Source organism: Poromitra crassiceps (genome assembly GCF_964638095.1).
Source record: "Poromitra crassiceps genome assembly, chromosome: 5".
Lineage (NCBI taxonomy): Eukaryota > Metazoa > Chordata > Actinopteri > Beryciformes > Melamphaidae > Poromitra > Poromitra crassiceps.
In genome coordinates, this window is record NC_139642.1 from 37,016,122 (window position 1) to 37,031,170 (window position 15,049).

At 44.9% G+C, this 15,049-nt stretch overlaps 1 protein-coding gene across 2 annotated transcripts in view; it reads left to right on the forward strand.

Annotated features, from left to right (window-relative positions):
* mark4b (MAP/microtubule affinity-regulating kinase 4b) overlaps positions 1-15,049 on the forward strand; it is an 84,222-nt gene that overhangs the window by 58,074 nt on the left and 11,099 nt on the right. For both annotated transcript variants that reach the window (XM_083637562.1, XM_083637563.1), the window contains exons 7-15: positions 898-954; positions 1,569-1,805; positions 2,350-2,469; positions 2,772-2,868; positions 3,167-3,276; positions 4,535-4,733; positions 5,313-5,533; positions 9,003-9,106; positions 13,848-14,126. In XM_083637562.1, coding sequence (XP_083493688.1) covers positions 898-954; positions 1,569-1,805; positions 2,350-2,469; positions 2,772-2,868; positions 3,167-3,276; positions 4,535-4,733; positions 5,313-5,533; positions 9,003-9,106; positions 13,848-14,126 — 1,424 coding nt within the window. The remainder of the gene's footprint in view (positions 1-897; positions 955-1,568; positions 1,806-2,349; positions 2,470-2,771; positions 2,869-3,166; positions 3,277-4,534; positions 4,734-5,312; positions 5,534-9,002; positions 9,107-13,847; positions 14,127-15,049) is intronic.

Below are 15,049 nucleotides of genomic sequence, written 5' to 3' on the forward strand. Positions count from 1 at the left end.
AACTAAGCAGTGTGAACCACATGCACAAACGCAGCAAAAGTAAATTTTTCTGTGGTTCAGAGCAAAGAAGATGGGTAAGAAATCAGTTGTACATCTTTTATGGATAATGTTTTGATTGTGTGTGGATCTTCAGAAGGTGTGTGAATGGAGTTTCTCGAGTGCAGACTTCTAAAGCTGCGTTCACACCGACCTATTAAAGTTGGTCGCTGGCGTCGAGTTTACATACAAAGTCAATGCAAACGAGCGATTGAGCGTATATTCGCCTGGGAGAATAATCGCTGGGCGTCCGAGCGGCAGAGACAGAGCGATAGGGAGAAAATACGCTCGTCGCTCAAGATGAAATATTCCAACTCGAGCGAAAATACGCTGGCATCAGTCGCTCGCTGTTCAATGCTGATTGGCTGCCGTGTGAGAGCGAGTCAAGGATCACTCTGGCTTGGAACAAACCGCTGGTTTATTGTGTGGCAACAAACCGCATTGACAGGCTGACAGCTGACATGAAGTGAAGTCTGTACTACCGGTATGCAGCTCGCATTAGGAGCACGCTGATAGGCTTAGCTTGTAAACAATGACGGTGGCTCGTAGTGGACAAACAGCATGACATTGCGTAACGTTATATCCCCCACATGTCCGTCATTTCGTGTGCCTGTTGTTGAGCGATTTAAACAGAGCGACAGAGCGATTCCAAAGGGTTGACTTGAGCGACAGAGCGAAAAATAAATATCTCGGTGTGAACGCCCCTTAACAGTGTGTTGTTCACAATATTATGTAATTACAGACTTAATATGAAGCACCTTGAATTTTCCTTGTGTATGAAATGTGCTATACGAATAACATTGCATTACATTTGTTTACTACTGTAAATGTTGATGTCTCTCTCTCCCTCCCTCCCCTCAGATTGTCTCAGCAGTCTACTACTGTCATCAGAAGAATATCGTCCACAGAGACTTGAAGGTGATTGGCTGATTCTGATTCCACCTTGTCCAATTTAACCCTTTCCTGTGATATGAATAAGAATCAATATTAAGCAATAAGACACATCAAATAATGAACAATGCAAATTGTAGTAAATGTTCTCAGCTTCAAATGTGTTATTATGACAGTTGTCTGTTAGTGTCTTATTCACTAATACTTTAATTCACTAAGACTTTAACTATATATGTCATAGGCCTTAATGAGTGAAACAGACCATAACTTTTACTGTAGTTCATGCAAATAAACTAAAACCACAGTCTTATTCGGGAACAAAGTGTTTTGTTTTTCATAATTTCACCTCTTTTAAATGCAATGTCCCTTAAATAGAAATGTGAGATTGTAGTTTTCCTGCTTTTTTCTATTTTGTGTGTGTTCTTGATGGTATCCCTACACATAATTTTATAGTTGTGTTTTGAAAAGTTTCATACAATTTATTTCAAGTTTAACTTTGTTATTATCAGTAGTAGTAGGTATAATAGGAGTGTTGTTTGTTTGTTTTTTGTGAGTGAGTTAGTTCATGAATCTGGACCTAGATTTTTTAAACCTTGGAAACCCTTCCACTAATGTCCCACTTCCCTGCTTGTGTCCTGCAGGCGGAGAACCTCCTGCTAGACGCCGATTCCAACATCAAGATCGCCGACTTCGGCTTCAGTAACGAGTTCACCATGGGCAGCAAGCTGGACACGTTCTGCGGCTCCCCGCCCTACGCCGCCCCTGAGCTGTTCCAGGGCAAGAAGTACGACGGGCCTGAAGTGGACATCTGGAGCCTGGGGGTCATCCTGTACACACTGGTCAGCGGCTCACTGCCCTTTGATGGGCAGAACCTGAAGGTGGGTGAAGTGCAGAGGAGGGTGGGGAGGAGTCTATCATTTTTCCAAGGCAGTTTAGATGAAACCACGCCCACTCCCATATGACGAAAGCCTCAGATTTCAAACTGAATATAAAACATGGCGGCTCGTTTGGAAACTTTCTCTTATCTTACGAACAGAACCATTACTACTATAAGCACCCTTTGCATAGCAACAGGTCTTTCATTGTTCACTTTATTGTCCAATCACAATGTTTCTTCTGCGGAAAACATAGTTAGGACCTGAGAGAGACCGAATCGAGAGCCTGAAATGAAGTCAGTCCACTGAGCCTCAGTTGTGGTGGGATGGGGTTTAATATTTGATATATTGCTGCTTGTTCTAATCCAGTGGTTCTCAGGGGACCTTCCAGGAGGTCACAAGATAATTGGGGGGCGGGGGGGGGGGGGTGGTCACAAGATGCTTTATGGGATTGAAAAAAACATATTTCTACTATACAAATGTAAGTCTATCTCTTTTACTGAGTCAGTCAGTCTGTTGTCCTAACTCGTGTGTGTGTTGTGTTCAGGAGCTGCGGGAGCGTGTTTTGAGGGGAAAATACCGCGTTCCCTTCTACATGTCCACAGACTGCGAGGGAATCCTGCGCCGCTTCCTGGTGCTCAACCCCACCAAGCGCTGCACGCTGGAGGTGAGCACAAAAATCACACACACACACACACACTCCGGGGGAAAAAACTTGGTTAAAAACTAAACAAAAACAAAGTGACAATAATATAATTTGGATGGAGATGTGAAACTGTGATGGTCAAGCGTCTCATTTGTGATTCCTACAGCAGAATAACCTATATAGTTATATTTTTGTCTTGTGATATATTGATTATCGTCTGTACCCTTATTAACACACATCTGTGTGTGTGTGTGTGTGTGTGTGTGTGTGTGTGTGTGTGTGTGTGTGTGTGTGTGTGTGTGTCTCTCTCTCCCCCTCACCAGCAAATAATGAAAGACAAGTGGTTGAATGTTGGCTATGACAGTGATGAGCTGAAGCCTCATGTGGAGCCTGTGGAGGACTACAACGACGCCACCATCGGTGAGGAAAACCGCAATACCCACAATGCTACATCTCCTTTCCCACTCTGTTGTTTCTCCTGCCATTGTATTACTAATCATTAGTCATTGATCCATTAGAAGTTACTTAGTTTGTATTATTTGGCCGATAGCTGGTTTTGTTGATCTGTGGTTCTTTGGCTCCGCCCATCAAGGTTTAATACGACCAGAGTAAATTCTCACAAATGGTTTTTATTCTCATGCACATACTTCCTGCCTCAGTCCTCCGGTGTGCTGTGAAGTTGCAGCAGCTGTCTCTAGTGTTTTTCTTGCTGTTCCAGATGTGATGGTGGGGATGGGCTTCAGCAGGCACGAGATCAAAGACGCCCTGACCAGTCAGAAGTACGACGAGATCACCGCCACGTACCTGCTGCTGGCACGCAAGAATGATGTAAGATGTCAAATAGGATCTAAGGGCAGAAAATGCCAGAAAATAATCATATACTCTCAGTGTGTGTATGTGTATACTGTATATATATATTCTGTGTGAGTCTCTTTCTCTCTGTCCGTCTCTCTCTAGGTGCGTTTCCATCAACCTATCTTTATGCGCATTTTGAGGTATCGCATTAGAAAAGGTTGATGGAAACGGCAAAATTAGAAAAAACAATTTTGCAAAAAGGTTTTTATGCTCGCTTGAGGTGGGTTTTGCCTTTTTTCCAAAAAGAGTTGTGCAAAATGGGAGATGGGAACACCCTGTGTTGTGCACAGCTGGCAGCTTGTCTGGTCTGCTGCGATGTATTCTGCTGGCGGAACCTGACCGGCCCAACAAACGGCCTGATAATCCTGCCTCTGATCAGATGTTGTTCTGGGGCCATATTACAGAAACTTCCTCAATTGCAAATCCTATCTTAGACTAGTCCTATCTTAACTTAAGACTTAAGATAGGAACTTTCTGTAATATGGCCCCTGGATCCTAAAGTGTTGCACCCAAAGGCTCTCACTCCGTCCCTTAAATGCCTTCTGCACAGTGACTCCCACGACTGTTTAGTGTGACTGGTTTCACACATATGGCAAGCGTTGCAGAATGGGGAATGGGAGCTCAGTGTGCGGACCTTCTTTCTTTTTTCTTCTATACAGTTTTTATGCCTCCGCCGGCGATAGCCAGGCCGGAGGCATTATGGATCCGGGTTGTCCGTCCGTACGGCCATACGTCCGTACGAGGTTCGTTAACGCGATATCTGAGGAATGCCTTGAGAAATTTAATCAAACTTGTCTCAAACATCAACTTGGACTCAAAGATGAACTGATTAGATTTTGGTGGTCAAAGGTCAAAGGTCAAGGTCACTGTGACCTCTCAAACGCCATTTTCCAGCTTGTTAACGCGATATCTCATGAATACCTTGACGGAATTTCAGAATGCACATTTCTCCTGTGATATTGGCCGTAATATTTACTCATCACCTCCAGAAAGAAGGAAATACGCCCACCAGCAGATTACATGACATAATAATTATGACTTCTCCTATGCCAAGGAACTATCTCTCCTGTCTCACCCCCCACACACAACCTATTTATTCACTTAACAGCATTGATGGGGACACTCCTGATTCAAATTTTAAGATTGCTGAATTTTGTCTAATTAGTTTGCTTAGAATCTGCCAAAACTAGAATGGAAAACTACCCTAACTCTCTCTCTCTCTCCCTCTCAGTCGGAGGGCAGTGTCTCTCGGTCGGGCAGCAGTCTCAGTCTGGCACGGGTCCGGACCGGGACCATCACCAACGGAACCAGCAAACACTCCACCTCCTCTTTCTCCTCAGGCCCCTCAGGCCCCTCCTCCACCTCCACGGGCCAGAAGGCGCAGCGCAGTGCCTCCACCTACCACCGCCAGAGACGACACTCTGACTTCTGTAAGCACAATTGGCCGTGTCGGGGGTGGGGGCATGGGGAAGACTGGGGGAATAATCTAATCCTCCCACGCGCTACGTCCTCCCAGTGAATCTCCTCGCTGTCAGGTGAAAAGAAGCGGCTGGTGACTGCACATGAATCGGAGGAAGCATGTGCTAGTCTACAGTGCAACTCTCCCCAGATCGGCAGAGGGGGTGGAGCAACGACCGGGACAGCAGCGGGAATTGGCAAAGTGCAATGGCAATAATACTAGTTATAATATAACAATAAGCTTATATGTTAAAAAAAGAGCAATACATTGTCAGTATCTACTTTTTTCTCACTGTCGTTCTCTCTCTCTCTCTCTCTCTCTCTCTCTCTCAAACCAATTCTATTCAATGAGCTTTATTGGCATGAAGTAGAGTTCAGTATACATTGCCAAAGCTTGGTCATAATCAATAATGATCCAATTAAAAAGGATCGTTAAAAGAATTCAATAAAGTCAAAAGAAATAATTAGAATAATGGCAACATATATAACAATTGTTAATCTCTCTTGTTCTCCTCTGTGTCTCTCTCCCCTTCTCTCTCTCTCTCACTCAGGCGGTCCCTCAGTACCGGGGTCGACTCACCCCAAGCGGAGCCCCAGCGGCGTGGGTGAGGGGGCGGGGCTTAAAGAGGAGCGGCCGTCGAGCCGCAAGGCGAGCAGCAACGCGGTCGGCCCCCGCAGCATCGCGCCCCCCTCCAGTCCCATGGTTAGCTCCGCCCACAACCCCAACAAGTCCGAGATCCCCGACCGCCGCAAGGAGGTCAACTCTACCACGGTAAGGACAGGTTTTCACATGGCTTTTTCAGGGTAAATAATGTGTTGGACTCATTTTGATGTAGACGTTGCATACATCAGATTTATTCATGCATTAATTATGCTGTGTGAGCTCAACTGAATGTTGCTTTACCTTGTCTTTTTGCTAGCTCTATGTGAAATTTTTATCATAAGCAGATTTCACCTGTCAATCAAAATTGCAACACAAGCTTCTCTATTCAATTCTATCTCAATACATTTCAGCCACAGGATCCTTGGAGCAACATAAATGCATTATGGATTGAGCGTAGGAGGAATAGTGGAGGGAGGAAACAATTCTTTTCAAGAAAAGGCAAGAAACACGCTCAAAGGGAGGAAGCTACAATACTGTTTTAGCTTATTCCAGAATAAATGTACGTACAGTAACGGCACAAAGTAGTAACAAAAATACATATTTCCCTAACCCAGTGACATACAAACATATAGAGTACCGGTAAGTATAGGAAGGAAAACCGTAAGATATAAAAATGAATTAATCAAAGAAATTAAGGGGGCTTTGGGGGGATAGAGGTCCTATTAAGACTAATAAAGTCTAAACTCATTAAATGTAAGCGTTTCTTTGCGTTTAATTTGCACTCAGTTTCTCACTGGTCATGGTAAGCACTGAAATGTAAAAGGACCCAACACACACTAATGCTCAAGTTAATCACCTCAGTTGGAATTTTTTACATTCGGCTTTGAGATATTGAATTGGATTGATCCTGCTTGGAGATTTATGTTTCAGTAATGGTTTGAAAACTTGGCGGCTGACCATAATGAACTGGCACCCCGCCATCTTGAAGCCAGCTGAGTCAGGCTAGACTCGGGTCAATATACATTACGCCTGATAGGTGGACTGGGCTGCAGGCTTGATAGTAGGGTTCTATTACTCAGGATCATTGACTGTATAAAAGATGGACGACATGGGGCATCCCGGTGGCCCACCTGCTAGAGCCGTACCACAAAGCCTTAGTCCTTCGCGTGGCCGGCCCGGGTTCGAATCCAACCCGTGGTCCTTTGCCGCATGTCATCCCCTCTCTCTCCCCCCACCTTTCCTGTTTATCCACTGTCCTATCAATAAAAGGCAAAATGCCCAAAAAAATTATCGTAAAAAAAAGGATGGCATGTCTCCACTTGCTACTGCTATGCAAAAGTGAAGCAAAAATATCCCATTTCCGCAAGCTACCATCTTGCTTACACTATGTGATGTCATTTGGAGCCCGAGATATAGAGATATAGGCCCAATAGAGACCCTCGCAAATTTGGCCTCTGATTGGGTTGGGTTTAGACATGAGGAGCGATGATTGGTTGGGTTTACGCATGAGGAGGGATGATTGGTTAAGGAAAGGGTAAAGTATCAGGGTAAGCCAATCAGAGGCATAGTAGGGCGGATCCGACTCCTTCCCCTGTCACCCTGCCTGCATTTGGAAAATGTGCAGCTCCCTCAGCTATCTCGCTGTTGGACAGACGTTTGAGAGTAGCTGTCACAGCTGTCAGTCATGCCATTCTACACCTTTTTTATATCGTCAAATAACTAATTGAAAACAAACTTATCAGACTTATCAAACTTATCATCAAATGAGCACTTGAACATACATCAGCATGATAAGAACTAGCTCAAATGAGAAATGACAGAAACCATCTTTGGGGAAAATGTATTTGACATGTACTTAGATTTTTTTAGTTTGGCTCATATCCCATCCGCTAACATGCAGGGGGGCGGGATTATGACCTATACTGCAGCCAGCCACCAGGGGGCCATAGAGATGTTTTGGCTTCACTTTTGAGGAGCTGTTATGACATCCATATAGACAGGTTTCTGTGCAACGTCATCTCATAAATGCGCGCACATCACCGGGGTAGAAAGCCGCTCCACACCATAGACTGTATGCTCCACACACTCGTTTGAGTTGACTGCAGCCGAGCGCAGTCAGGCGAGGCATCAACAAGTCGAACACCCTCACACTCACTGCTGCTTTTCGTCTTCTACAGTTTTGTTTAACAGCGGTTTGTAAACAAATTAAAACATGCATTAGCGCCACCCACACTCACTGCTCAAATGACACAGCCCTTCAGATTACTTGTTTTATTGTTAATGTAGGCATTACAGGTGGTATTTATGTAAAATGTAGAGTGGCAGCTTGGAATAGATATCAAATTGAAGTTTCTACACTTCACTGTGGGTTTGTGATGCACCTGTGTTGAACCAATTGGCGATCAGCTCGATGCGTTTCTCGTCATCCTCTGTCCCTGCGCGCGCACGCACCCACTAATGTTTGTATACAAGAAACCCGTCTATAGTATGCAGTCTATGCTCAGGATTGGTGGAGCAGACTACATGGCTCTTGACTCGATATACCACAGATCTAATGACACAGTCGAGATGGAAAATGGTACCAGAGTGGCAGTGTCTGTCAGTCAATTTCTCTGTATTTCGCCGGGCCCTACTGTCATACCATAGTGTCATGTGTGTTTTTAAATCTCTCATTGATGCAGCAGGCACAGACAGAAGAATCCCCTCCAAGTCTTCATCCTAATCCCATTTTTGCAGATTATAGCTCATTGAGGATGCACTGACACAGATACTATGGACACTGTTAAAGGTTAACATCCTCCACAGATTAGTGGAGAAGAATCAAACTGCCACTCACACACTCTTGCGCACGCACGCATGCACCCAAACACACACACACACACACACACACACACACACACACACACACACACACACACACACACACACCTTAAAATGTACCGATGAGGGAACCCAGTGTGGAGATTACCACTCCTCAGTCAGATTAACATGTGTCAGAGATTTGTGAAGAGGGCAGCCAGCCAGATTAACCTAAGATTAACCCTCTAATGTCCTGCTGACAGATACAGGTCAAATAATCAAGGCCAGCAATTTTAGGAGCTTGTTTTAACTTACCTGGAGCACCAGGTGGGCGGGGTTTACTGAATCAGAACTTTTCAGGCAGTCATCGGTCTCAGGAAAGTATAATGGATGGATTTTCAAACTTTGTGTTGCTCACTGCATCATCCATTGTGGTAAACCCCACCCATCTGCCACCTCAAACAAATTGACCAATATACAGGATTAGGGTTAGACTGATATATTGCTCTGTTGATGTATCAGGCCGATTCAGGCCGATATTGGGCTTTTATTAAACATCAGATGGTGGAGGTTCCTCTCTGACCATAGCTACAGAAACACAGACTGGATAATCCTGACATGAAAAATATGTTTGACATTTTTTAATTCATTTTATGATTTAATTATGATTTTTTTCTAAATTATAAATTAACCCTGGACTAAGTCATAAAAACAATGCAGTGTGTTGTCTTGCACCCAGGTCGACTCAGCTGCTCCCCCCCCTTTAAATAATGAACCTGTTGAATTGTGAACAATTATCAATCATTCAGTAAACTTGTGTTGTCCCCCCCCCCTTCAGAACAACATCCCTGCCAGTGCCATGACTCGAAGGAACACCTATGTGTGTACAGACCGATCCAGTACAGACAGACATTCACTGCTGCAGAACGGCAAGGAGAACAGGTGAGAGCTGTGTGTGTGTGTGTGTGTGTGTGTGTGTGTGTGTGTGTGTGTGTGTGTGTATGTGTGTGTATGTGTGTGTGTGTGTATTCATGTATTATCAAGCGAATGTCCTCACAAGGATATTAAGATGAGCAAAATGCTCCATAGTGAGGATATTTTGCCAGTTCTCCCTCATTTTACCCCTTGCATCCTAAGTTTATCCTTAAATAGCCTAAAGATTGGGGGGCTGTATTCTTTTCATACTGTACAACAATATCTCATATATATTATGTATCTCTGATTATTCTAAGGCTTCACTGAAGATATATCACACTTATGTTGTGTAAAATATAAAAAGCCAAGATGCCATTGTTTTATGGCTGCGCCATTACATCAAATGGAAAGAGAAAATCTCAATTTATTGTGCATAATCTTCTACAATTCCCCTTTAATTCAGACTGACATGTTTGGTATTCCTTGGAAACCTTGGGAATTTAAAATAAAGTTCTGTGGGTTTGAACAAAACCTGGCCATTTAACATGCGTTTGTAAAGGTGGACCCACTGGGGATACCGGCAGGGTAGAACAGGTTTTAATTAAGCAGTGAGTTTATGATTAGGACCAACATCAGGGTTTAAGGGTTAAGATAAACAATTAGAATTAGGTTTAGGTTAGGGTAAGGCGGGTTCCATTTTAAAGTTACTGTAAGATTGGGAATTGATTTTAGAGTTCGAATTTCAGGTTAGGGTGACAAGCTTACGATAGCCGTGATAAAATTCCTTATGATAACCGTAAGCTTTGAAAAACATGGTAAATACTGTCCATCATCAACCAAAGTTGGCAACCGTCTCTGAGATGCAGACCCGCAGCCATGGAGAAAATGATTTCAGTGAGTGTATCAATCCTTTTTGGGTCTGAGTTTTCAATATAACACTTGGTGAAATTATCTCTGTAAGTGTATTAGTACTTTTTGAACATTTTCAGCACATTTTAACAATGCCGTGATAATACTGAAAACGTGATAATTTTGATCACTATAATCGTGATATGAAATTTTCATATCGTTTCATCTCTACTCATTTCTAGGGTGCCACACATGCTCGCCCACTCAACTGGCAGTTGAGCAATTGTGCACCACGCCACACCCTCCAGCCTCCACCTTATTAATAGTAGTGAGATATACAGTATATAACACACACACGTCACATACATACACTAGAAATGCACATACAGTACACAACTGCTGTGTGTGTGTGTATACATAGTGCACACATGCAAGTACACACATTAAACTCTGCTGTGAATGCATGTAACACGTTTATACACAGACACACACACACTCACCCATGCACACACACAATGCTGACGCAGAGATGACTGACCTCATACAATGACATACTGTTGAAGGAGACAAGGAACACATCATAAGCACAAAACATGGTTCAGTACACACACACACACACAGACACACACACACACACACACACACACACACACACAAACACACACACGCCTGACTGACTGTCAGGGGTGGAAAGAAACATCTGACTCAAGTAGTTACTTTGCTGAAATTGACTTCCCTCCTCTCTCCTCCCCTCCCCTCTCTCTCTCCTCCTCTCCTCTCCTCTCTCCTCCTCTCCTCTCTCTCTCCTCCCTCCTCTCCTCTCTCTCTCCTCCCCCCCTCTCCTCTCTCTCTCCTCCTCTCCTCCCCTCCTCTCTCTCTCCTCCTCTCCTCTCTCTCTCCTCCCCTCCTCTCCTCTCTCTCTCTCCTCCTCTCCTCTCTCTCCTCCTCTCCTCTCTCTCTCCTCCTCTCCTCTCTCTCTCCTCTCTCCTCCTCTCCTCTCTCTCTCCTCCTCTCCTCTCTCCTCTCTCTCTCTCCTCCTCTTCTCTCTCTCCTCCTCTCCTCTCTCTCTCCTCCCCTCCTCTCCTCTCTCTCCTCCTCTCCTCTCTCTCTCCTCCCCTCCTCTCCTCTCTCTCTCCTCCTCTCCTCTCTCTCTCCTCCCCTCCTCTCCTCTCTCTCTCTCCTCTTCTCCTCTCCATCTGCGAGTTGCAGTCGTCAGCTAGTTTGCGTTGATGTGAAACGATTTTGCGCCGCAGCGGCTGCTGTGCATCAGCTTAACCCGTCTAATGGCTCTGGTGTGTGACTGTTATCTAGAGCGTTATGAAGAGCAGCCTGAGGCCGGCCAGGGAGTCAGGATCTGTGTGTGTGTGTGTGTGTGTGTGTGTGTGTGTGTGTGTGTGTGTGTGTGTGTGTGTGTGTGTGCGACGAAGTGCGAGTGCCACTGCCGGATGAAGAGAAGGGAATTGGGCGAGAGGAGGGGAGAGAGAGTGTTTTGGATCATTTTGTAGAGATTAGAGAAAAGCTAGTGGTCACGGTTCAGAGGGCAGCGCACTCTCTGTGTCCCTCTGTGTCTCTCTCTCTCTGTCTGTCTGTCTCTCTCTCTCTCTCTCTCTCTCTCTCTCTCTCTCTTTCTCTCTCTCTGTCTGTCTCTCTCTCTCTGTCTGTCTCTCAGTCCAATCCAATTCAATAAGGCATGAAGTACATTTCAGTATTGCCAAAGCTTGGTCATAATCATCATGATTATATTAAAACTCTAGTGCGTAACTTTTACATGAACGTCTTGTTACATTCAAGCCCTTGCCAAACGAGTTCCCACAACGCTGATTAAGCCTATCACCACCACCTAACACTCTCTGTATTTCACAGTACCGGAGTTTTCAATGTGAGTCGGCTAACGTCCGGTTAGCCTTCTGCTAACTTGAATGTGAATGAAATAATTCAGTCATGCGGCTCTTCTAGACTGATGGGGTTGTGCAACGCTCAAAACAATTTATCCACTGTTTCACAGCCAAAACAGTAGCGAGCGAGTAGGCTACATTGGAGCCAAGTGCTGCATTCACATGCTCCTCGGCTCGGATGGTCCCAGTTCCCGAGTTGGGAAGTCGTTGTTCTGACCTCGGTGTGTTCACAAGCTTTTAAGTCATAATGTGGAAACAATATGGACAACATGCTCGAAGCTTTTAAACTGGGGCTGCAACAACTAATCGATAAAATTTGATAATGAAATTAGCTAGCAACGAATTTAATTATCGATTCTCAAGGTTGTGATTCAGTGGGTAGAGCTCCTATATATAACTATGTATAAATGTTTATATATCTACTAACGTTATGTCGTGACCGCACGGAGATGGCTACTTTGAGTATCTAGAAAGGCGCTATATAAATCCAATCAATTATTATTGTTATTAATATTACTTCCCGCATAGACTGTGATCTCTCTCTCTCTCTCTCTCTCTGGGTATCCATAGGTGCTTGGAAAGTCTGAAAACGTTTTAAATTAATTTAAACTATTAAACATTTTAGATCTTAAATGGCTATTTCATAGTTTGTTTATGAGGTTTGGGAGCTTTGATCGGGCAGAGGGTCACTTCGGATGCCCATGATTTGCATAAAGCAGACTAGACCTCAACTTTATGTGAATGTGGAGCGGTCAACGTGACGTACCGCCAATGGAAGCTCCACGCTCCGCTACCAGAATGCTAATCTCTCCTCAGACTCAAATAATACATTGAATCGCACCACAAAATACATAAATTAGTCTGTGCCACTTCACACCCCTCACTGCTGTTTTGAGGGGGGAACAATTGACAGCGAAAAGTCAACAGAGTCAGTTTGGGTCACTAAAGTCCTTAGTGATTGCCTGGTGGGTTCAAGATCCCGAACCCACCAATCACTGGCCAGGATTCCGACAGCAGTTTGGAGCTAGAAGCGTCCCAGACCCAGAGAGAGATCTGCAGCATGCAGTAACGTAGTGTATCAGACCCAGAGAGAGATCTTCAGCCTGCAATGTAGTGTATCAGACCCAGAGAGAGATCTGCAGCCTGCAGTAATGTAATCTATCAGACCCAGAGAGATCTGCAGCATGCAGTAACATAGTGTATCAGACCCAGAGAGAGATCTGCAGCATGCAGTAACATAGTGTATCAGACCCAGAGAGAGATCTGCAGCCTGCAGTAATGTAGTGTATCAGACCCAGAGAGAGATCTGCAGCCTGCAGTAATGTAATCTATCAGACCCAGAGAATGATCTGCAGCCTGCAGTAACGCAGTGTATCAGACCCAGAGAGAGATCTGCAGCATGCAGTAACATAGTGTATCAGACCCAGAGAGAGATATGCAGCTTGCAGTAACGTAGTGTATCGGACCCAGAGAGAGATCTGCAGCCTGCAGTAACGTGGTGTATCAGACCCAGAGAGAGATCTGCAGCATGCAGTAACGTAGTGTATCAGACCCAGAGAGAGATCTGCAGCCGGCAGTAATGTAGTGTCTCAGACCCAGAGAGAGATCTGCAGCCTGCAGTAACATAATGTATCAGACCCAGAGAGAGATCTGCAGCCTGCAGTAATGTAATCTATCAGACCCAGAGAGAGATCTGCAGCCTGTAGTAACGTAGTGTATTAGACCCAGAGAGAGATCTGCAGCCTGCAGTAACGTAGTGTATCAGACCCAGAGAGAGATCTGCAGCATGCAGTAATCTAGTGTATCAGACCCAGAGAGGGATCTGCAGCCTGCAGTAACGTAGTGTATCAGTGTAAGAACTCTCATGGGTCTGGCATTGAGACTACCAGAATACAATGCACGGCCGCTTCGAAAATGATGGCTGGACACTGCAGAAATGGTGAAAACGCACACAGTTATTATACTTGCTTATTGAAGTGATTGTGATCTTAATTTTCCCCCATTCTCTTCTCCTCCCCTTCCAGTACCGCCCACCGCCTCCCCCCTGCCTCCCCCTCCACCCACAGCATCGCGGGTGCCTCGGGCGTGGCCTCCGCCTCCTCCGCGGCGCCCTCGTCACGCCTCACCCGTGGCTCCACGGTGAGGAGCACCTTCCACGGCGGGCAGATCAGAGACCGCCGCCCGCCCTCCCACGTCCCGCCCGCCTCCCCCACCCTGTCGCACGACGCCAGCCCCCTGCCCCATGCCAGGACCCGTGCCACCACCAACCTGTTCAGCAAGCTCACCTCCAAGCTCACTCGCAGGTAAGGGGAAAGGCCGAGGTACTGGTTCCTACTGGTTTATTATAGGTTCAGGACTGGAGAGGGCTCACTGTGGTTTTGGGTGGGGCTGCTGAGGTGAAACGGGAAGAGAAAGGATGATTGGGTAGAACTCAAGACACGATGGAGTGCACAGACACTAATCGGCTTCTTTTTAATAACCTATATGGGTGGAATAGCCGAGTTGTAGTTTTAAGGTTTGTAGCTCGTACAGACATTTGCAGATATTTCTAACAATTGTATTCTCGAAACAATAAGCATAAAAAATTACATTAACCATCCATTAGAGCTGCAACGATTAATCAATTAATTGATTAGTTCTCAACTATTAAATTAATCACAAACTATTTTGGTAATCGATTAATTGGTTTGAGTAATTAAAGAAAAGGTCCCAGCTCCTTAAATGTGAATATCTTCTGGTTTCTTTACTCCTCTATGGCAGAAAACGGAATATCTTTGGGTTGTGGACAAAACGAGACATTTAGGACGTCATCTTGGGCTTTGGGAAACACTGATGGACATTTTTCACTATTATCTGACATTTTATAGTCCAAACAACTAATCGATTAATCGAGAAAATAATCGAGAGATTAATCGACAATGAAAATAATCGTTAGTTGCATCCATATTCAGATAGTGGTAGAGGATTGCCTGCGCTGTGTTTACAGGCCTGTAACTGGAAGCTGAAAGTCATGCAGCTAACCTTGCTGCCTGTCACCCCTCTCCTCCTTAACCAGTACTAACCTGTCAGGCTTCCTCCTCTATAATTAACCTTACAGGCTTCAAACCCCTCCTACAGTACTTTCCCTTCACTGACAGACCCAGGTCCATTTGGCTTTAAACCTCTCCTACAGTACTTTCTCTTCATTGACAGACCCAGGTCCATTTGGCTTTAAACCTCTCCAGTA